The sequence below is a fragment of the Hordeum vulgare genome, chromosome 2H, assembly GCF_904849725.1.
Source record: "Hordeum vulgare subsp. vulgare chromosome 2H, MorexV3_pseudomolecules_assembly, whole genome shotgun sequence".
NCBI lineage: Eukaryota > Viridiplantae > Streptophyta > Magnoliopsida > Poales > Poaceae > Hordeum > Hordeum vulgare.
In genome coordinates this window covers 661,993,831-662,017,591 of record NC_058519.1, presented here as the reverse complement: position 1 = coordinate 662,017,591, position 23,761 = coordinate 661,993,831, and the positions used below count along the sequence as shown (strand labels likewise).

The 23,761-nt window shown below is 43.5% G+C and overlaps 2 protein-coding genes, 1 long non-coding RNA gene and 1 pseudogene across 4 annotated transcripts; all 4 read left to right on the top strand.

Moving 5' to 3' along the window:
• Positions 1-1,981: 1,981 nt before the first annotated feature.
• Positions 1,982-2,952, top strand: LOC123428971. Its single transcript, XM_045113047.1, has 3 exons — positions 1,982-2,161; positions 2,249-2,840; positions 2,906-2,952. The coding sequence occupies exons 2-3, from the start codon at positions 2,249-2,251 to the stop codon at positions 2,950-2,952; spliced, it is 639 nt and encodes a 212-aa protein (XP_044968982.1). The 5' UTR covers positions 1,982-2,161.
• LOC123428551 (increased DNA methylation 1-like) lies at positions 2,835-12,101 on the top strand. Of its 2 annotated transcripts, XM_045112772.1 has the most exons (10): positions 2,835-6,256; positions 6,453-6,576; positions 7,035-7,120; positions 7,490-7,731; positions 8,650-8,736; positions 9,394-9,493; positions 9,718-9,913; positions 10,047-10,240; positions 10,982-11,132; positions 11,630-12,101. In XM_045112772.1, exons 1-9 carry the CDS (start codon positions 3,005-3,007, stop codon positions 11,000-11,002), a joined length of 4,302 nt encoding a protein of 1,433 aa, XP_044968707.1. In that variant the 5' UTR covers positions 2,835-3,004; the 3' UTR covers positions 11,003-11,132; positions 11,630-12,101. The 2 variants fall into 2 exon arrangements, with proteins under 2 accessions (XP_044968707.1, XP_044968706.1); XM_045112771.1 differs by lacking the exons at positions 10,982-11,132; positions 11,630-12,101 and having other exon boundaries at positions 10,047-10,656.
• Positions 12,102-12,109: 8 nt separating this feature from the next.
• LOC123428552 lies at positions 12,110-13,179 on the top strand. The gene is made up of 2 exons (XR_006622575.1): positions 12,110-12,244; positions 12,612-13,179. It is a non-coding gene; the product is annotated as an uncharacterized LOC123428552 (long non-coding RNA).
• Positions 13,180-17,820: 4,641 nt separating this feature from the next.
• On the top strand, positions 17,821-21,433 carry LOC123428970 (annotated as a pseudogene).
• The last annotated feature ends 2,328 nt before the right edge of the window (positions 21,434-23,761 follow it).

Genomic DNA, 23,761 nt, shown 5'->3' with positions numbered 1-23,761 from the left:
CGTCGATTCACAAGGACGACGGTGAGTTGCGAGGCGGCAGACTGCGGGGCTAAGCGGCGGCGGCTGCGCAAGGCTTCGACGAGCGGGCTAGCCGACGACACGGATGGTAGACGATGGCAGCGGCCACGGGAGCGTAGGCGCGCAACGCTGTACGCAAGGTCTAGGCAAAGCCACGGGAGTGCTCGGGCCACGACGACGGAACGGGCCACGACGGGCTTGATCCGGGCCCTGGCAGGCCCGATGTGGGAGGTGGGAGGTGTAGGCTGCGGTCAGGGTTGGGGAGGTTGGCGGCTGCATGGAAAACGAGGCAAATGCTAGGGTTTGCCCAAATTTGGCATGGGGAGGCTGTTATATAGGGATGGGGGGGCAAGTTTAGGGGTTTTGCCCGTTTTCGTACCCTTCGATCGTGATTGGACGACTCCGATCGTGGGGTAGGTTTAGGTGGGCTAGTGGGCTATCTAGAGGGGTGTTGGGCTGAGAAGAGAGGGAGGTTTTCGACCCGACACAAGTTTTAAATACCTAAAACGTTCGCGATTTGACCGGCTATAGTGCCGCTATAGGTTTAATGGTTCGGATATCAAACGACCTACGAATGCGATGGAATTAGGCAGGCGGTCTACCTACATTAAAATAAGACGACATGCCAACTTTCAACCAATTCCAAAAAAGTTTGATACAAAGTTTTAAAATAATATTTTAACAATGACGAGGACGCGTGCGTGTGTGGTTGGTCTCGAATGGTCAACACAAACGGAGAGAACCAACAACTAACAAGGGATGCATGTTTTAAACAATGATGCAACGCAGTGCAGATGCAATGCGGATGATGCGCATGAAGCGATGATGAATGCAACAACCAAATAAATCACACGACGATAACGAAATAAATAGGGAATCTTGTGGAGCGTCGGTTCTGGGCTGTTACAGTGGTTCATCATTGGACGAGGCATTATTGACTACTCTTGCACAATCATCTTCTTGCAAGCACCTGCTTCAAACGTGAAACTATAAGCCCTTCTTTTGTAAGAAAATGCTCTCCTAGCTTCCTCTTTTTGGATAGTTATATGCCTATGTTGTGAATGGTGTAGGTCTTCATGTAAGACTATGAAGTTGGCAAATCTTGCACACCAACTTGTCGACATCATATATATGTATCCCTCGCATAGCCCAAATCTCTCAAACCACAACTTGCGAGGGCTACTCTAAATTTTTTGATTTGGCTTTGAGCTTTGGCCGGCCCCCCTTCTTATCATGGTTATACATGATGTCATTAAAGTAACCCACACACAAGCATGAAAGATTAAGCTGCTGAGTGAGTATGCAAAGTAATTCCAAAATTTTATGATCTGACATGGACGGGGTGGCAGAGCAACCCCGTCGAACTCCGAAAGGACAAGAGGAGGGACGACGTGGGAAAGAAACCGAGTGTGCGATGGGGTTTCGGGATGGGCCGCCCGAGATGTCAGAGTCCGACGTGACGGACGTCCGACGGACTCCCTCAGATATCCCCTTGTTTGACGCTGGTTTGTGAGGTTTTGAACTTTGAGATGGATTGGATTCTTTCTTGGATGAAGCGAGTTGAATTTGTGGTTGAGTGGTGAGAGAGTGATGTTTGCACGATGCCTCGAAAAGGCCAACCTAACCTGACCCCGGAAACACGCGCGCGCGCAAGTGGCGAAAAGTCTTGCGGTCAAACAGCCAGCCAATGAATTTCGTTGTCCCTATTGAGCACGCGAAATTCGAATTCCGACCCGGCATTTAAAAACTTTGAAAACCATTCCAACCCTCCTCTCCTCTCCTCTCCTCTCAGTCAAAGAAGAAGAAGAAAAAAAAAGAGCTCAGCGGCTAGCGAGACGAGACACTGCCACTCCCCTTCCCCTTCCCCTTCCCCTTCCTCCCACGCACTCCCTCCTCCCCAGCCCCAGCCCCAGCCCGGCGGCGCCGCCGCCGCCACCCCGGCGAGCCCTCCCTCCCTCTCCCCCCGCCGCCAGCCCGCACGCCCACGGACCCCAAGCCGCGCGAGCCACAGCCGCGGGGCTCGGATCTCGTCCCGTCTCGCCGCGGCACAAGACCAGGCCGGCGGATTCGCCCCTCGGCGCGATTCGCCGCCACCCGGGCCGCCTAGCCCCTCTTCCTCGCCGGGACTCCGGCATTCGCTCAGGTACCGACGGATCTGTTCTCCACCATCCATTTTCCACCCCCTCTTCCTCGCCCCCCGGATTTCCCGCTCAGATTCGCTTCTCCCCAGATGGACGCGGAGGACGCGCTGGGGTTCCGGGAGGACGACGCCATCCGCTTCATCTTCGGCGAGGACGTGGCCGCCAGGGCCGACGACGACTCCGCCAGTGCCTTCGACAGGTCGCTCATGGAGCTTCGCGTTTTCCGGGAGGTCTTCTCCAGGCCGCCCGCGCAGGCGGAGGCCGCGGGGAGGCACTTCGGGGTGGCCGAGACGTCGCTGCTCCCCGGCGCCCGCTTCGCCGCGCAGCAGCGACCCGCGGATGCTCCCCGGGCCCAGGCCGGCCTCAACCTCAAGGTCCAGCCGCCTCCGCCGTTCCGCGGCGAGCACATTGTGTCTGCTCAGGTCCACGCCGGAGCAGGCCTTGGCCCGGAGGCACGCATGCATGCTCACCGGCAGCAGAGCATTGTTACAACGGAGGGCAGAGTGGATCTCGGGGTCAGCAAGGGGCATGCGCATTCTTACAATGTCCAACAACACGGGACCGCTGCCCAGGAGCATGCGCATTGTTACAAGGAGCAACACGGGACTGCTGCCCAGGAGCATGCGCATCGTTACAATGACCAACATGAGACCGCTGCCCGGGAGGAGCAGGAGCATGCAGGTCGTCACGGCGAGCAGAATGGGGGGGTCGATGGACTGGCTCTCGAGCTGGACGCCGTGTTGCAGGGCTTCTTAGGGTACTGGCCAGGTGGAGGCACGGCCGGGAGCTGTAACCAGCAGCAGGTTTTTGGTGCAGCTGCTGTCGGTGTTGGTAGCACCGTTGACATGCGCATGCAAGCGATGGCCGAGGACACAATTGCTGCTGGGACATGCGACGCAGTCGGGTTTGCTGGCAGCAGCAGCACGAGCGGGGTCGAGGATCCCATGCCGTCATACATGGACGCGCTGGCAGAGTTTTCGCAGTTCCAGAGCGACCCTTCTCCTGCCGACCCGTTTTTGTATCAGTGGCTACAAGACCAGCAGCCCTTCGCGAGCGACGCCTCGTGCTTAAGTTATGATCAAGGACAAATCGTTGACACTAGCCAAGCGCTGTACACATGTAGCCCAGCTGATTTATCTGACAGAGGTGCCAAAGAATACCCACTCTTCAGCAAGCCAACGTATGATGCCGCAGTGCCACCTTGCCTATCCCATGATTATATTGGATCTGGGCAGTTTCTTGAAACCGAGCACCTTCGCGAGAAGGGTACGCCCGGTGCAAATACTAGTTCACTAGATGATGTTGATGTTCCTCAGTCCAGCAGTCTACAGTCTGTACCATCTGTTGTTTGTACCAAGAGGACTCTAGGCAGGGATCTTCCTGATCAGTTGGAAGCGCATGCGCAATGCCTTTTCAAGGATGCTGGCTGGACCATCAAGCCACGGAAAAGGAATGACAGGGCTAAGATGGCATCCTATTTCACAGCACCACACAGGGAAGTGGTCCTCAGCTCACTAACCCAGGCCTGGAAGTTTTGTGGGAACAAATTATATGAAGCTTCTCCCGGTTCACAGAGGGGTAAGCATCCGATGGAGTGGTCAGATATTGATAAGTTTTGGAAGGACCTCACAGATACCATGGAATATATCCAAAAGGTACTTGTGAACCAACATAATGCACTCACACTTCTCCAACGGTGGGAGCTTTTGGATCCTTTCATTGCTGTCGTGTTCATCGGTAGGAAAATTACTGCTCTGCAACAAGGTAGTACTCTCAGAGCTGTTGATAGTTCAATCATTGTTCTCGATGAAAACAAGAATATGCCCTCAGAGAGTAAAAGGAAACAGAAAGCCAGTGACACTTTAACCGCCCGCAAGGTTCAGTCTACTCCTGTGATCATGGGATCTGATTGTGGAGAACGAGCAGTTGAGAGCTGCAGCAGGAGTCAGGCTGTACCGAGCTGTCATGTTTTGGAAGGTGGCCAGAACAGGGATATTAACCTGAAAAATGGCTACACACAAGGTCAAAATTGCGGGGCAATTGACCGGAATGAGAATCACATTAATCAAAGCACTGAAACCCAGCAATTTTACTCAGGAGCAGCGCTCATCAATAATTCGGTGAAAAAAGCAAGGAAAAAGCCCAAAATGATATCGGATGTTGATGCAAATGGATTAGATGGGTTGTATGCTCAAATACTTATGCAGCACACTATGGGGAATGTATTTAACCAAGAGAGCAACGTAGCGATGCTTGACTTTTCTAATCCAGAAAACATTAACCTCTCTGGAAAACATGGTATTTATTCGTCTGTTGGCACATTGAAAAAGCATTTGAAAGCTGAATCCAGACCGTTAAAGCTAAATGGAAACAGCCAAAGCGACAAACCTGGCATGCTGTTACATCCAGAGAGCAAGCACATGAGCATGCTAAAGCGCGATGGTACTATTAAAGAACCTTTGGAGCATCCAACCTCAGGACCTGATTCTGATGCAAGGGAGTCAGGTGCCAATGAAACCACCCCTATAGAATTGGTCCAGAAGAACATACCTTCAGAGAGCAACCAAATGATTATGTTAAGAGGTCAGGGTACTCTTAAAGAACCTACCGAGCATACACTCTCTGAACCTGATTCTGATGCAAGGGAGTCAGGTGCCAATGGAACTGCCCCTATAGAAATGGTCCACAAGAACAAGAAGTTACCTTTGGAGAGCAACCAAATGAGTGTGTTAAGAGGCGAGGGCACTGTAAAAGAACCTACGGAACATACAATCTCTGAACCTTATTCTAATGCAAGGGAGTCAGGTGCCAATGAAAAGGTCCCTACAGAAATGGTCCAGAAGAAGATACCTTCAGAGAGCAATCAAATGAGTATGTTAAGAGTTGAGGGTACTGTTAAAGAACCTATGGAGCATACAATTTCTCAACCTGCTTCTAGTGCAAGGGAGTCAGGTGCCAATGAAACTGTTCCTATAGAAATGGTCCAGAAGAAGTTGCCTTCAGAGAGCAAGCAGAGTATGTTAAGAGGTGAGGGTACTGCTATGGAGCATAAAAGCCCTGAACCTGATTCGAATGCAAGGGTGTCAGGTGCCAATGAGATCGCCCCTGTAGAAATGGTCTACCAGGAGTTGCCTTCAGGGAGCAAGAAGAGCATGTTAAGAGGTGAGGGTACTGTTAAAGAACCTACAGAGCATACAATCTCAAAACCTGATTCTAATTCAAGGGAGTCGAGTGCCAATGGGATTGTCCCTTCAGAAATGGTGCACAAGAAGTTGCCGTCATTGAAGGAATCATCTCCTAGAACTCCCCCCAAGGACCCCACTAAAGTTTCAGTCGACAATGCTGTTGCTGTTGAGTTATCCCTTGAGTCTAATGCTGCTCCCCTGAAAACTGATTTATCTCAAGACTCACAAATCTGCAAGACGACCGCTGCTAAAAGGAAACCTGAAGGTTGTGATAAACATATCAAGAAAAGACCTCTTGAGTTGCGTATCCACGACGATGACCTTTTGATCACAGCTATTGTAAAAAACAGGGACGTCGACTCCTACAACAAATTTGCTGCTAGCCCAGATTTTTCGGTTGCAAAGTACAAAAAGCTTAAAGGCCAAAAGAGAGCTACCAAACTGCTTGGAAAAGGGGGGACAAACCTATTGGGTGGGAAGAGAATAAGTTTGGCACGGAAAACTGTGCTCTGCTGGTTGATTGCAACTGGCTTTCTGACCGTAAAAGATGTCATTCAGTACCGGAATCTGAAGAGCAATGAAGTCATCAAGGATGGGCAGGTCACCTGGGAGGGCATTCTTTGCAGATGTTGCGCAAAAACCTTATCTGTATCAGACTTCAAAGCTCATGCTGGTTGCTGTCTGCCCAAGTCCTCATTAGGCCTCTTTCTGCAGTCTGGCAAGTCGTATACTCTATGCCAGGTGGAGGCTTGGTCTGCTGAGTTAATGAGCAGGAAAAGTGATGCATGTGGTAGGAAAGTCGAGGCGATGGATGAAAGTGATGATACATGTGGTTTCTGTGGAGATGGCGGTGAATTACTTTGCTGTGACAATTGCCCATCAACATATCATGAAGCTTGCTTGTCTGCCCAGGTATCTAGCTTCTCTCTACAGTGCCATTGTTTCAAGCTTAGCTATGTTTTAAACCTTCAATGAAGATGTTATGGTCCATTATTGTTGTGCTGTTTTATTCCAGAAAATGTGTCTGTAGGAATTAGGAATTTTGAGTTGAACACTTATATTGGTGAAGTTCGTTTAATAATTTATTTACTAACTTTTATATCTGCAGGAGCTTCCAGAAGGTAGTTGGTACTGCCATAATTGCACATGCCGGAATTGTGGGACTCCAGTTAGTGAGAAAGAGGTTTCCTCATCCTCAGATATCTTGAAATGTGTGCAGTGTGGAGATGCATGTAATGATTATGATCCCTCCTCTTTTGCCTTGTCATTTGCATTATTTCTGCTATCATTAAAAAAAATATGAATTAGTTCGTACTCTTCACACTCTTATGTGCCTTTGAGTTGGATGTGCACTTTTCCAGTATAATTATCTTGCTTGGTATAATTCATTCCTATGTTTTATAGAACCTTTTTCCCTTCTGTTGATCCAAGTCCCTGTTTGGTGGCAGTTTGGCTCCTAGCAGAAATGGTCAGAGTTTAGTTCTCACAGAAGCTACTTTATTGTGGATTCATCTTCTCTTTTGCATTATAAATGTAGCTGCACTATGTTTGCCAAGGCTTAGCTGAGATCACTGGCCCATCATTCATCTCATGTAACTTGGCCAGTATTCATAATGCATGCTGCATGGAATTTATCTTCTAATTTTTATCCTCAACTTCGGTTTGATATTTTCTTGTTTCTCATTGGCAGACCATGACATGTGCATTAATCACGAGATGCTGCCCTGTGATGATAAAAGTTCAAACACATGGTTTTGCGGGAGATATTGTAAGGAGGTACTATTTTCTAACTTTGTATTTATCTGCAAGATACTGAGCACTGCAAGACTTATGATTTATCACATGCTTGTAGAAGTTATGGTTTCTGGTCCTGCATTCTTCATACACATAATGCACATTAGCACATACGTCTATTCGTTTCTTGTTATATTGTTCTGGGGACTGATTCACTGTCAGAAAGTATTACATTTTGTATTTCTTATTTTGTATGCTCGCAATGTGTTAGATGCCAATAATGTGGTTATTGAGGATCAGACCAATTGCCATTTCATGCAACTCTTGTTAGTTTCGCTTGTGCACCCAACAAATCGGGAGGTTCTGTTTCACCCCCTTCATTTTTTCTGAAAGCATTTCTTTTGCTTACAGATATTCGTTGGACTGCATAGCCATATTGGGACAGAGAATATTATTGACAATGGGCTTTCATGGACCATATTGAAGTGCTGCAGTGATGGTCGGAGGCTACATTCTGCCCGGAAGATAGCCCATATGACGGAATGTAATACAAAATTGGCAGTGGCTCTTACTTTACTGGAGGAATGTTTCATTCGTATGTTTGATCCTCGAACTGGTGTAGACATGATACCACATGTCTTGTACAATAAGGGGTAATTTTCCAATTTACTTTCTAGTCATTATCCTCTGCATCACTGATTTGTCTTGGATAATATCGACACTGCTTTATGATTTTCTTGCACCTTATTGATGAGCAAGGCTTGTATATTATGAATGTATTCTATTGAAGTCTTCCAATTGATCATTTTGTGGGGCTAAGCAATAAATGTTCTTTTGAAGACTAGGCATGTCAAACATCCCAATTTGAAGATTATATTTCAGTATCAAGTATCAACTAGTTTAGAATGGAAGACTGCTGGAGATACCACACGGTGTTTTGAAATACTAACAAATACAGTTGACTTCTTCATATTATTGTGGAAATTTGTGTACTCCCTCTGTTTTTATTTACTTTGCATATTAGCTTTGTTTGAAATCAAACTTTATAAACTTGGACAAAGTTTATAGAAAAAAAATATTTACATATACACCACCAAATCAACACCATTAGATTCCTTATTGAATAAACTTTCACATCATATAGATTTGCCCTTGTAAATGTTCATATTGATTTCTTTAAACTTGGTCAAACTTTATAAAGTTTGACTGGGAATAAATAAAAACAGCAGGAGTAATAAATCAGGCCCTTTTTGGAACCTGCATTTTTTGGGTCTAGGGAGTTCTGGTTGAGTGCTAATATAAAATTATAATATTTTATTTGCGTCAATGCACATAATAAAAAACTAAGTTTGTTCTTCTATACTGCAAATTTGGATCTGCACTGAGAACTGAGACCCATTGATTGGACTTCACATGTGTTAGGATCTGCACTGGGTATTTGTTCAATGCTAATAGCTAGTATCCACTTATTATTTTGGACCAATTATTTCACACCAAGCATGTTCAAGTACTAGCCACTTCATTTTTCCATACAATTTTGACACTTGCTAATATGGAGCGTCTCTCATCAGATCAAACTTCGCGCGCTTAGATTATCAGGGATTCTACACTGTAATCCTGGAGAAAGGTGATGAGATTTTATGTGTGGCATCTATCAGGTATTATACTTGGTTGATCAAGCTTTCTCTAGGCAACACTTTATTTATTTATTTCTGAAGTGTGTGTATGCTTATGCCACTGGTTGCTGCCATAATTGTTCTACAAATGATTGTTAAGAGTGACCATGCATGTGTAGCTAACATTCTCCAGTCAATGACAAACATTATGGACCCTTCAATGGGTTGAAAGCCTAGAGACCCATCAGTTATCGGCAGTTCTTATGCAGTCTGTACATCTTTGTTATAAACTATCAAGTAATGTAATCTTGTTTGGACTTGAAATTCGATACATTTTCCAATAAACACTTGTACATGCATGCTTCTTACCTCTGTTCTTACTGGTTAAGTGTTGTAAATCGATGGTAGTGCAAACTTTTCTTAACGGAATCTCTAGCATGCAAACCTGACTTAGTAATTCAGGGATTTCATGAGACCTTTCATCTTGTAATTGTTACAATCTCTGACTGATCAAGGACAGGTGGGAGCATAGGTTAATTTTCTACACAACTAATATTTTCTAATTTTCAGCTCATAAATGTAGCAGAATTTCCAAATAGCGAAAACAGCGTGTTAAATTTTTTATTGGTGAAATTGTGAGGGGTTTCCCTCATTTATAACACCGTGTTAATGGAATCCCCTTTACCATCTTTTGTGCAGGTTACATGGGACCAAAGCAGCTGAGCTGCCTTTCATTGCTACATGTGTGGATTATCGCCGTAAAGGGATGTGCCGAAGGCTGCTGGATATCATTGAAAAAGTATGTACGCGAGAGTTTTGAAATCACATACAAGTTTTGATGCAAATTATGAACTTCTCATGATTGTGCACCACATTTTCAACTGTACTATTAATTTTAGGATGTGGTATTTTTTCCTTCAAAATAAATGCGTTGTCCAGTCGGTCTTAAGGTTATAGTCATTCTTATTTGCATACCTGCAGATCTCGATTTGACCATGTGGATTTCACTTCCTTCTGTTACAGATGCTGAGATCGTTCCATGTTGAGATGTTGGTCCTTTCTGCCATCCCAGAGTTGGTTAATACATGGGTCTCGGGATTTGATTTCAAACCTATCAAGGATGATGAGAGGAAACAACTTCGTAATGTTAATTTGATGTTATTTCCTGGCACATCCTTGCTAACCAAAAGATTGGATGGAACTGTAACTGCAAAACCAGGTTAATTGCCTTATCCTATTACTACCATCAGCCATATTTTGTGCTTACATCGTTTCATTTGGACTTTGCATCCTGCATATTTCCCTTTTGTCCTCGCACCTATAATAATCCTCAAATTTGTATGACTATGCAGAAAAGGAAGAAGGCACATGTAATGTTTCTGTATTACCTAACGGCAAGTGTTTGCCTAATGGGAAAGCAAATGGGCATCTTGAACTCCATGACCTTGAACTGCCAGACGAGTTGAATAATGAGGCTGCAATGGATGGTTCTTTCAGAACACTAAAACGTGAATGTAGTCCTGCAGCATGGTTCAATTCCACTAAGGTTTGCTTCATCAGCAATATGAGGCTTTAAGATTTTATTGATGTGGAAAAAAAGATTACCTTTTGTTTGCCAAACATTGTGACTTTCAAGTGCTATAGCTAAGTTTCATAGAAAGAAACATCTCTAGCTGATCAAGACAAATATGCCGCAATTCGATTGCAGTGTCAAATTTCAAAATTCTTTATTGAACTTTAGTGCTCTCTCCGACTCTCCCACAAGGAAATCATTCAAGGGAAATGCTTTGGCTGAGGTTCTTGCCTGAACTTGTCCTCTTAGGAGGGTTGTAACAAATTTCTATCTTTTCAATGCAATGAAAAAGTCTTTTGCCTTTTCTCAAAAAAAAAAGTCTGGATAATGATTTGTCTGTTCATTTGTATACTACCTCTTGTCCTGCAATATGCATAAGGTTTTGCATTCGTGGTGCTGACTGTTTTTCATTGTACAACTCATAGTGGCCCAACATATACTCCCTCCGTCCCAAAATAAGTGTCTCAAGCTTAGCAATTTAGTACTAGAGCCAGTACAAAGTTGAGAGTTATTTTGGGACGGAGGGAGTAGTAGTTTGCATTCTGTACACACAAACAAGCAGACCATTCGGAGCGCATACACATAAAAGTCCACTTTCATCGATAATAGTGATCAAATCCTAATGTTTTGCAGCTACAAGCACATCGGTACTTTTATTTTGTCCTCACATTTTGCTGAAGGTATGCTATCATAACCAAACATCATGTTCTGCAGCTAGCTGTTGGTGAAGTGTGATTTTCTCACAAAATAAGACATCCATACCCTACCCTTGGTGGTCGATCAGCGTTAGCCAACTTTGTCTTGCTGAACTACGGCGAAATAATTACGTTGAAGCCTGCTGCTGTGGTCATGTAACTATTTACAGGTATGATCTAATGACTTGTCAGAAAGAAACCTGTCACAAAGAGCCTTTTGGCTAACCCTTCTTACATGTGGCAATGTGGGTAATACTTGAAAATTCTGGGTGTGTCTCCCGGTTGCAATTTCCTGAACCCATACAGGTACAGAGTACAATGCTTTTGGCTAGAAAACCATTACTAAAAGAACAGAAAAGTTGTTATTCTATTCATAATTCACCATTTTTTGCTTTTCGTCAAAGATACAACCCCTTTGACAAAAAGAAAGATACAACCCCTTTGACAATAAATTTTACTCATTATATAATCATGGAATATGTAGTTATGCAGAAGTACTTTTTGATGAGAAATCCACCCGTATAATTTTCGATGTTACAGCTTCAATTACTTTTGTATATGTATGCCTGTGATCAGTTTGAAGAGGTTGGCTGCATGCAATTTAAATTTTGTATACGTTTCAGCTTCTTCATTTTGTCTTAGCATTCATTGTTTGTATGCTCTGCAGTCCCAATGCTGTGCCGTGGATGTTCATGCACACAATAACCAGGCAGCAGCATTTTCCGAGAAGGCGTCATCAGGGCTCTGTTTTAGTGAATCAGAGGACATAGTCATCCGAGAAAGTTTCTTGAACTGGTTAGGAAACAGTATAGCATCTAAAAGAACCCCAAGAAACCACGGCATGCAAAGCCCTGTTTTGCCCTCCTGAATCAACCGCTTCCTGACATAGAGCACGAGACACGTCTGTGCGGGACTCCAGTACCCGAGCTAAGGTAAACTGGGCATTTGAAGCACAAGGAAAGATCTGGGCAGGATGGGATTGTAATGCATGAAGACCCTTAAGCCCTCGCTGACAGGAAGATCTTTCATTGGCACAAAAGGGATACCATGGAAACAAAATAAACATTTGAGCATTTAACCCTTCAAGGCAGAGATGGAAGCGGTTTGTAGAGCCATCCATCCGAGGGGTTCCAGCTGGAGGCATCTGGAGGCATCAGCAAGAGGCTGCCGCAGGGACCAGAGTGGATTTCATACGAGCTTGCTGAACGGAACTCTGGCAAACCAACTTCTGCTCTCGGGTCTTTAGGCACCCGCGAACTGCTGACGGCTGCCATCCTGTCGAGTAAGCTCCCTCTCGAAGGTATGCTTGAATGATCAACGTTTTGTTGGTGGGTTATGATGGATCTATTTTCTAATTCGAGAACTATTACACTCAGCAACCTGCACTTGACATTCAACCAGGGATGAATTTAGGGGGGGGCGATGGGGGGCTAGACCCCCCCTAACAAATTGACTTTTATACTATGATTGTGATTGTTGCAGTCAAAAAATTTCACTTCATACGAACTTTGCCCCCTCCATGAACGAACTTGCCCCCTCTATGCATGAATGCTGACTCCGTCCCTGCATTCAACTCAACAGTCTGTCGCTTCCCGGTTTGTGGGCATTTGCCAGAACTGACCTTACTATTTGGTCTTTATCTGCATCAGGACTCGTGGGGCTATGTGTGGCAGTGTTGGCCAACTGGGCTGGGTAAGCAAAGCATCCCTCTGTGAGATGCAAACTGGTGCAACTGTGCTACAACCAACAGTGAACACAACTGCAATGTTCTCCAAGTCCCTTCCTCTTCTGCTGATGTACAGTTCATGCTGGAATTCGTGCTTCTTCTGCTGGTACTGTGCGTGTATAGTCGGTGAACACAACCAAGTTACTTAAGGCACACTTGGATCGGGCACGGCATGGCAGGAAGCTGTCAAAACCCTGAAGTTTGTACTTAACTGAATCCGAAGATATACATATATTTGTTTATTTGATGAAGAAGCACGTATTGGCATCCTTCTCTGTTTGAACTCTGATGTAACAAAAGAAAGCCCTTGTGATGTACACAAGACAAGATGGATTAGAAAATGTGCATGCATCAAACTCTGTACTGTAGCCTTAGCAAATGTACACATTGCTACCAAGTATGTACACATTTGTCAGAGTACACAACAAGTTCTTGGTGCAAGGGAAAAAATAAATACCAAAGCTATCGGTAGATATTACTTTCAGTCCAAAGCAGATAGATTATACTCAGAGTGTTTATTTGAATTATTATTGTATTGGAGTATTTATCTTTTGAGTTATTGATGCATCCTGGTGTTACTTATCTGTGATTATTTTTAATATTCTGGCATTAAAAAGGATGCGGACAGACATTTCGTGACTGGTTGAATGGTTTCCATCGACCTTGTCTGTTTGATGACACCTCAACGCATGCCCTTATCTATATCAGATCTAAAAAAGGATAAGAATTTTTATCCTATAGTTCCACATTTGAGACAGGTTTTGCCCCATTAAGCAGAAATTTTGAATGTTTACCCAATTTAGTGAAACTTGTGCCAGAAATCACCCCATTTAATTTTTCTTCAAGTCAGTATTGACTTGACACGTAGGCGAGTAAATATCGAAAACTACCTGTTATAGCCTTATACATAAGTGTCCCTTAGAGCTACCATTTTTTTTTCCGCCAAAAACCTACTGAATTTCTTTTAGAAATTTACTAAAAACTATCACTTTGAGTTAGGTACCAATTCGAGCTGTTTAAACACGAATATGACAGGTCCGGCCCACCTGTCAGGTGTCACATTGTCAAGCATGAAGATGGCGCGCATCGACGGCCGTTAGTCTTGTGGCCTTGATTAATTTCCGCTGCCAGTGACCTCGACCTCGAGCCCGAGCCCGACAACCCCCACCAGCACCCCGAGTGAGTACCCCAGCTACACATCTCTTCTTTCTTTCCACTGATAGTTAGGGCTTCTTTGATTTAAAGGAATTCTATAGGATTATTGAAAGATTGATTTTTTTAGGGATTTTTTCTACATCGGTCTTTTGATTCATAGGATTGAATCCCATAAGAGTTTTTCTTATGGAATCTTTTGTTTTTACTATTCCTTTAAATCTAACATCTACTCCAACCTTTTTTACAAATTTTTTATTTTTTCTGTGAAATCAAACACTCCTTTATAATCCTATATGATTCAAATGAGCATGCCACTCCAACCTTATACTCTTCATGTTCTTGTGTTTTTTAAATCCTACGAAACAAAAAGGCATAGTCATACATTGTACAGTACAAGTAAGTAGAACATGAAGATTTATTCTATTATATAGTACGGGCCAGCCACTGGAATTGGCTCTGGGTGAAAGTGCGGATTTCCCTTTTTCTTCTGGGATTCAAAATGAGTGTCAGGTGTTGGCATAAACGTTGAATTATTTTTGTTTCACCAAATTTATGTCACCCAATATGTGGAATGCAAAGAAAGGTCATGCTGATCTTTTTGTCAACTATTATTATTATTTTGGTTTATTCCATAGTTCTTTGCAGCAATTCTATATGTCCAATAGGTAGCCGTGGAAGCGGATACAAAGTAGGCCTGTACCCAGATGAGAACCACCTCGCCAATACACCGATATCAATGGATGAAGATGTGGCCGCAAAGCCAGTGGTGTCCCATGTTTTTGACTTTTGCAGAAAATCAATACCAAACGGAGTTCCAACACGATGAAACTTGTTGATGATTTTTTCTCAATGATTTTGGACCATAAAGCTTCGGGCGAAGGCCAGACAACGTACGAGGAGGTGACAAGCCTGGAGGGCGCGCCCTAGGGGGTAGGGCGCACCCATCAGGCTTGTGGCCCCCTCGCAGGTCCCTCTGACCTAATTTCCCTTCTATAAATCCCGAAAACAACCGAGAGCAACCAGAAACACTTTTTCCACCGCCGCAAGTCTTTGTTCCGCCGCGATCCCATCTATAGACCTTTTCCGATGCCCTGCCGGAGGGGGAATCTATCATGAAGGCCGTCTACATAAAGCTTGCTGCCTCCATGATGATGTGTGAAGAGTCCACCACAGACCTAGAGGTCCATAGTTAGTACCTAGATGGCTTCTTGTCTCTCTTTATGGTCTTCAATACCATATTTGCCGTGATTCCCGTGGTGATCTATCCGAAGTAATCTTCTTTTGCGGTGTGTTTGTTGGGATCCGATGAATTGTGGGTTTATAATTAGATTATTCATTGAAAGTAATCAAGTCTTTTCTGAATTCCATTATGCATGACTGTTATAGCTTCGTATTTTTGTCTGATCTATCAATTTGGTTTGGCCAACTAGATTGATTTATTTTCAGTGAAAGTGATGCGTTGTAATGGGTTCAATATTGTGGTTCTCTATACCCTAGTGACATAAGGGGACAAGACACGTATTTGTATTGTTGCCATTAAGGATAAAATGGCAGGGTCTGAACATATTGCTTGTCTTACTTTGTCTATATCATGTCATCTTGCTCCAAGTATTATTGAGTTTGTCATGAACTTAATACCTAGAGCGGCAAGCATAGAAACACTCTTAAAGTCGAGTAATAGTAGTAGATGCAAGATCGTTTTGTTCTACTTGTTTATGGACGTGATGCCTATATACATGATCATTGCTGTGAATAACATGTCATAACTATGTGCTATTCTGTCAATTATCCAACAATAATTTTTTTACCCACCGTATGCTATGTTCGAGAGAGAAGTCTCTAGCGAAACCTATGGCCCCGGGTCTACTTAAACATATTTACTAAAACCCTAAAAATACACTGCTGCAATTTAATTACTTATTTTTTACTTTTTATATTTGCATTATCTATATCTATGAGAATTAATCCTTGCAAGTAACGAGTTCAAGGGGATTGACAACCCTCTTGCCCACGTTGGGTGCGAGTGTTTGGTTTTGTGTGTGTAGGTGCTAATGACGAGAATTTGTATATACCTACTGGTTTGATAACCTTGGTTCTTACCGAGGGAAATACTTATCGCTACTATATTGCTTCACCCTTCCTCTTGGAGAAAAACCCAACGAAGCTCACAAATAGCAATAGGTTAGTCCTAAAAAATGACATAAAATTATATATAATTGCATGTAAAGTATCCAAGATTGATAATATAATAGCATGAAACAATAATAAAAAATATATATGTTGGAGACGTATCATCAGCCTCGCAAATAATGGTGACCGCTGCAACAAATTGGTGTCATTGTGAGACCCACGTATGCCAAAGGAAGCGTGCGAAATCCGAAGGTCATGTGGATGCAACTGCTTCAAAGAATGACGGTGGAATTGTTAATATCACCTGATATTGCCCTTGTAATGCTTTTGGGCAAGTCTTACATTTTCAATGCATGCAGTCAAGAGATCCAAGCAAACCTGACCATCCCTTGCTTTTGAGATTGCTAAGAGCCTCTCCACGGTTGGTTCTCTCATGTACTAATTAAGGTCTTAACACCTGGACCACAACAGTTGCAAATCTGACCATGCCATCTCGGCATGTGCTCTTAGACATCCGTATGTACTCTCCATGCCATATGCAAGCATCCACAGTGCAGCCTGCACTTATGGTAACCAGAGAACCCAATTGTTCCTACATCGTCCTTCTCCAAGATGAAGTATCCATTATAGGATCGGATGCCATGGTACAAACGATCCAAGATAGTCTCGCCTATCCAAAGACACCGACGAACATGGTCAGCGAAGAGTGCATCGATGGTAAATTAGTCGTCCATTAGTTTCAAATGGCCCCAGTGTGGCCTGCACTTATGGTAACCAGAGAACCCAATTGTTCCTACAACGTCCTTCTTCAAGATGAAGTAGTCATCATAGGATCGGATGCCATGGTACAAATTAACGATCAAAGACAGTCTTGTGTATCCAAAAACACCGACGAACATGGTCAGCGAAGAGTGCATCAAGGGCAAATTAGTTGTCCATCAGTTTCAAATGGCCCCAGTTGCGGTTGAGCACTCGATGACCCTTGATGGAACCTTTGAAATTGAGAACATGCTTCCCCGCACGCTCTGCGTCTTCACCGAACAGTTGCCGGTGGTGAGTATAGCAGTAACGGATGGTACATGGCGAGTCGGTCGGAGAAGAGGGGTGGAACAACGACAGAGGAGAAGCAGGGTGGAGCCCGGGTTGAAGAGACGTAGAATTTTGGCAGGGATGTGGCATGGCAGCCGGGGTGGTGGAGGGGCGGCAGAGGCAAAAGAGAAATAAGGAAGAAGAGAAAATAAAGAAAATGGAGGCGCGGGTCCGGAAAGGATTTTTGGACGGGTGGGGGCCTACGTGCCCGCTGTCCGAACTCCCACGAAGCCTCCCACATTTATTCAAAAATATGTCCGAACCATTCGATCGACTTTTACAAACCGCGTTAAATGACACAACATGCGTGAATCACACGACTCAAATCCGAACGGTTTGAGAGTTGGTGTTGGAGATGGCCTAGACTTTTTGAAAGCGAGATGCCCTCTGCTCGAAATGCCGCTGGATTTGCTGGTGTGAAACAGTTTTGATATACGTAGGGCGGTCAGCACGCCGTCCAAGGGGCCGCAGAGTCAAAAGGCAAATCTAGTTTAGCCGTCACCTTTGCTCTCCTTTTGTCGAGCACGAGATTGGAACCTTTCTTTCTTTCGCATGCACTACGTACTACGCAAGGGGATAAAATGCGGCGGCGATTTCATCCGGACGACTCATTTCATTTCCCTTGGACAAGTTCCTCTGCCCAAGTCACAAGGGAGAAGCCGCATCCTGCAAGATCACATTCATTCCGGCCACCACACCACCGTGTAAGTTTGGAAAAATAGAAACAAAAAATGTACGGCAACCTTGGCGGCATACTACAGGATCAAAGTTCAAAACCAAATGCTGTATCCTTGATTTTTTTGGAAGAGATCACAAACAACTTCTCCCATGAGCGACTACTCGGTAAAGGTGCTTCTGGCGTGGTATACAAGGTAAGATGTCCTAATATAAATCATGTCCATTTACTCTCCTTTCAAATACTAACCTATAGTAATACAAACTAATTAACAACAGGGTGTGCTAGAAAATGGGGAAATCATCGCCGTGAAGAGGTTTGAGCCATCAATGGCGAGCTCTCAGACTTTGTTTGAGAATGAGGTTGATCATCTTATGAGGCTTAAGCACCCAAATATCGTGCGGTTTAGGGGCTACTGCCATGAAACGCAGTGGATATATACAGAATACCAAGGGCAAAAAGTTTTCGCTGAGATCTCAGAAATGCTCATTTGCTTCCAATATCTCCCTAAAGGAAGCCTTGACCGCCATCTTTCTGGTATGATAATTTGATATACGACATTTATTGTTTCAAAGTTTTTTTTTCATGTTGCTTTGAGATCGATTGTACTAGTTTGCGTGGTTAATTTGAGCATAGCTTCTAAAAGTGAATTTCATTCACATATGCTGTGAATGTTAAGACGGATTGACATGTGGTGGTGGTGCCGATATCTGTCTATGCATTAGTAAAGCAAGAGCATACAATAGAAATTTATACTCCTTTCGTATGTTATCCAGGGGTTAATTACCATGCTGAAGATAGTCAGACGTCATGGCTGCAGAGGATTAGATAGACATAAGCTAGATTAGAGAATAACTTGGCTGCATGCATCATGTTGATGCAGAGGCAAAAAAAAGAAGATGAGACTAGTTTCTTGCTTGAATGGATGCTCAGGTGCTCTTTGACCTCTCCTAATATGATTGGACTTTTTACATCTTCCCTCATACGTGTACTTGGGCTCTTCCATAATCCTATATACTTTCCTAATAGACTCTTACTCCTGCTCTTGTCCCTGCCTTGAATCCTTGATACAGTGGACCTATGTCCAAAGCAACAACTAAAAGGTTTTCAGATAACGTATGCCAAATGCTCTCCTTTTGGTGACAAATGCAGGTGGATCCTCTGAATTTGATTGGCACACCCGCTACAAAATAATTGAGGGGATTTGCAATGGTTTACACTATCTTCATGAGCAAATTGATAAGTCTATTCTTCACTTGGACTTGAAGCCCGCCAACGTATTGCTTGATGACAATTTGGAACCCAAAATTACAGATTTTGGGCTGTCAAGACAGTTTGATCAGCGTCAAACTATTTCCGCTCCAAATCGTGCTGGTACATTGTAAGTTTAGTGCCTCTTTATAGTCCGTTATTAAATCATCATCAGCAAAAAGTGATTTTCTAAAGTTCAGTCGTGCTGTGATGCAGAGGCTACATGGCACGGGAGCACATTGATGAAGGCATAATCACACCTAAGTCAGACATATTCAGTTTGGGTGTGATAATCGTGGAGATAATAACGGGACATAAGCAATACCCAGAAGGTGTTTCTGGAACATCTTCCGAGGACTTTATTGAGCTTGTATGAGAATTCTGTTTCAACTCTCATGATGGAATCCGTTTTAAGGGGCCATGTACAGTGATTTTTGATTCTTGTTTTGATTTCGATTTTGCAGGAACTTAAAAAATGGAGAAACACGTTGGAGAAAGCACATGGGTACACAAACCTAGAAATAAATTGTGAACAAATAAAAAGATGCATTCAGATAGGTCTAATCTGTGTGAATCCTGAGTGGAGCGAAAGGCCTACAACAACAAAAATTATCAAGATGCTTCAAGGATTGGAAAGTTCGGATCGTACCATTAGAAATGAGGTAGGGTCATCGGCAGATCAGGTATGGTCACTTAAGGGTAATGCATTTGTGGAACATGTACTATTTGTTAGTCTTTCTTGTTCTTTAAGAAACAGTAATCATAATTCATAACCTCTTAAAGGGCACAAAACATTGTATTTTGATATCTGTATATACAATATGACTGAACTTTAGAAAATCACCTTTTGCTAATGACGATGTAAAAGTTGTATTTATCATCTCCCCGCCAACTGTCAGATCTCAAATGTACTCAAAAAGCACAGCGATTACCTTGGGGTTACTGAAGAAGGAAAACTGTCTCCTAAAAATAGAGTATGTATTGAGATTTTGGAGCAAGCTAAAAGAAGGGAACCACAACTTGGGAAAGCATCGGTCTCTCTTGCAATGGCTGGTGACTGCCTACGTGGAAAGTTGTTGTATCTTGAAAACCGAGGTAATCTTCATCTACAAATCATAGTGTTGCTTGATCTTTTCAAAATTGTGTGTTTTCTATGGACTTGGTGGTGCAGTTCTCCACGTGCAATTAGCCGACGTGCTACTTTTTCCCTCTCTTGGGAGGTTGTGTTTTCACACAAATTATTTTCATGCTATGTAGTTGCTTTGGCGAAGATATTGTTCCCAGCCGAGGCAAGAGTAACAATGGAAGTTGCTCAAGTGGATGGTACTTTGGAATTTACCATCGGTTCTAGTGCAAATCCACCTCTGGAGATGCAACAGATAACCTTTGATCTAAATGAAACTCCTTTCAAAATGAAGGATGCATACTTTGCTCGGATGAGAGCCCTTTCCAAAACAGGTGAGGCACAACTTGCTTTTATATAACCATGGCCTTTCTATATTATTTCTTTCTATATTATTTATATTTTCAATCAAAGTTTTAAATCGCGGCGCTATCTCCGCGTGAAATCTGCCCCGTGATTTGCTTCCTTCCTAGAATCGCCGGAGATCGCGCCGCAATCGCCGGAGATTGCGCCGTTTCTTTGTTACCTATCGCGGCAAAAAAAAACTTCCCTTCGCGGTTTCCCTTAGCCCGCGATTCCCCTTCGCCCGCGATTTAAAATTATGCTTTCAATCAATCTAATAATATCCACTACTTCAGCTTATCTGCTGTAACATTCTCAATAAGAAAGCTGGTGTATGTAATTAAAGTTGAATTCCCAGATTTTATCCTCCATTATGCTGTTAATAGGCCTATTGTTGAGTAGGTTTACACAATCTTGCAAATGAAATGATGGACAATTTGGCTCTTTTGTGCTCTTTGTATGGTATTCCCTAGGATCTAAAGAACTGATGAGTGAAGACTAGATGTTTAGACCAATTATTTACACTTGACTATAATAATATGTACGCTTGACTATAATCATACACAATGCTAATCGGGGGTTGAACTTCTAATGATTGGTCTTGCTGGTGTCTGTCATTGTGTGTCTATGTGGTGGTGGGGGGTGGCGTTTGACCTAGCTATGCATACACATTTTTGGGATTCGATTATAATTAAAATGATAGTTTACCATTTTTTTTTGGATCTGTACTAATTGTAGATAGGCTGACTTTTGATACCAGTCGAACTCGGTAAACGCTTCTTCCGCCACTGTTCGGATGTGCTGGACAAGATGATGGATAAGGAACCTGCAGGCTACCCTCAGAACAGAGACATCCACCGAGAGGAAGAGGCTGCCTGATGTTTTTTGCAGGGACCTGCCAGACGTGCTTCAGAAGGCGTTCACTACTGCACGGAAGCGGCCGAGTGGCACGGCGGGGAGGCGGAGCAAGACGCCGTGACTGGTACCGATCTGTTGAACATATGCTGCATGTATATTACGTATAGCCCGGCCCATCTCCTAGTTATGTATAGTTGAGATAGAGACCCACTTATACTCCATATATACGTGCCCTTGACACCCATCAATACATCGACTATGGTATTGCCAACTCCTCTCTCTACGTGGTATCATCCTCTCGGTCCAACCCTAGGGTTTAAGCTGCCACCGCCGCCGCCTCCTACAGCAGCTAAACAAGACCTCTGCTTTTTGGGGAAATTGGGAGTGCATGATGGAGAAGAGAGCCACAGGATGTGGTTTCACTTCAATTTAGGCCGCACGTTGCTTTTGGATTTTGGCCCAAATCTTTGGGCTGCGACTGCAGCAGGCTATAGCAGCGCTAAACGGAGGTATTTTTAGCGCTGTTTACTACTGTACTTAGCGATGCTGTTAGCGGCTATTCCCTGTCCTCACTAAAACGTCCTAGCTGTAGCTGTAGCTGCAGGTCGCCCAAACGCTATAGCAAGACTATTTAAAACTTTGAAAGGAACTCGTCATCGTCAATTGCCAGTAACAACCGCTCCCGAAGCCTGATTTTCAGATGGATACAAGATGGCTTGAACTATTTTCAGAGAATCACTCTCAATGGCAATGGAATCCATTCCCAGTTCTTCGGCAATCAAACCTAGATTGTTTGAATGAGCCTGTGTGTTTTTACACACAACTTTATTTGGCTGCCCTCAATTGTTGGCAATGCACTGATGTAATGTGTTAAAATATGTTTGAATAATAGTTGTACGTTTTGTGCTATGGACTTGTAATTAACATGGGTTAAGTGTTTGAGTCGGTCATGTGTATCCCATGCCTATTATATATAGACACCATGGAGTTGTCAAATAAACTAGACATTAGTTGTAGGCGAAGACGGAGATCATGATTCAGGTGTCCGTGGCAGTGGTGGCTGGAACAACCGTGACGAGGTGGTCGGAGTGTTGTCGGATGGTCTCGGAGGGCTTATTGTCGATCTATATCATACGATTTGGTAATATGGGGAGGTGTGCCCGTAATTATGCCTCGAGAATGTAGTCATGTTGATGAACTTTGTTAACAAATCTTGATGTCATGCTCAAGCTTGTGTGATTGCTTGTTCTTAACGGATCAATGTTAATCTTGAATTATTCTAACAAGTGGTATCATGAACAACGTTTAATGTTTTGAGGTGTTACCCCTTGGGAGGCTTCCACAAGTGTCACTTTTTTTTTTTGCCAAGAAATGCGCTAAGTGGTGCGTCCAGTTGCCAGGGGCGGAGCCAATCCGGATGACTCCAAAGTAGCAAACCAGATTCTTATAGTGGAGCAATCATTTGGAATAGTTCCAAATGAAGCATGGTAGCAGCATCTGCAGGCTGACATAGAGATTTGTAAAGTACACACGGATCTGAAAGGTTCACACACGTTGACTAAAGCCTCTCTCACAAGCAAACATGATTATACCCCAGAACTCATTGGGTGTGAACACATAGTGATGTGAACTAGATTATTAACTCTAGTGCAAGTGGAAGACTGTTGGAAATATGCCCTGGAAGCAATAATAAATTAGTTCTTATTATATTTCCTTGTTCTGTTGTTCATGATAATCGTTTATTGTCCATGCTAGAATTGTATTGATTGGAAACTCAAATACATGTGTGGGTACATAGACAACACATTGTCCCTAGTGAGCCTCTAATGGACTAGCTCGTTGATCAAAGATGATCAATGTTATGTGTGGGTACATAGACAACACATTGTCCCTAGTGAGCCTCTAATGGACTAGCTCGTTGATCAAAGATGATCAATGTTTCCTGGCCATAGACAAGAGTTGTCATTTGATAACGGGATCACATCATTAGGAGAATGATGTGATGAAAAAGACCCAAACTATGAATGTAGCATGTGACCGTCTCAGTTTATTGCTACTCTTTTCTGCATGTCAAGTATCTGTTCCTATGATCATGAGATCATGCAACTCCCGGACACCGGAGGAATGCCTTGTGTGTATCAAATGCCACAACGTAACTGGGTGACTATAAATATGCTCTACAGGTATCTCCGAGGGTATCTGTTGGGTTGACATGAATCGAGACTAGGATTTGTCACATCTCTAGGTCCCACTCGGTAATACAACACCACAAGAAGCTTGCAAGCAATGTGACTAAGGAGTTAGTCACGAGATCTTGTATTACGAAACAAGTAAATAGACTTGCCGGTAACGAGATTGAACTAGGTATAGAGATACCGACGATCGAATCTCGGGCAAGTAACATACCGATAGACAAAGGGAATAATGTACGGGACTGATTAAATCCTTG

Coding starts and splice junctions, on each gene's coding strand:
- LOC123428971 (XM_045113047.1), top strand. CDS start 2,249: ATGGACGCGGAGGACGCGCTGGGGTTCCGGGAGGACGACGCCATCCGC. Junction 2,841..2,905: donor GGAGGAGCAGGAGCATGCAG/GTCGTCACGGCG, acceptor GCCGTGTTGCAG/GGCTTCTTAGGGTACTGGCC.
- LOC123428551 (XM_045112771.1), top strand. CDS start 3,005: ATGCGCATGCAAGCGATGGCCGAGGACACAATTGCTGCTGGGACATGC. Junction 7,732..8,649: donor CATGTCTTGTACAATAAGGG/GTAATTTTCCAA, acceptor GTCTCTCATCAG/ATCAAACTTCGCGCGCTTAG. Junction 8,737..9,393: donor TTATGTGTGGCATCTATCAG/GTATTATACTTG, acceptor TCTTTTGTGCAG/GTTACATGGGACCAAAGCAG.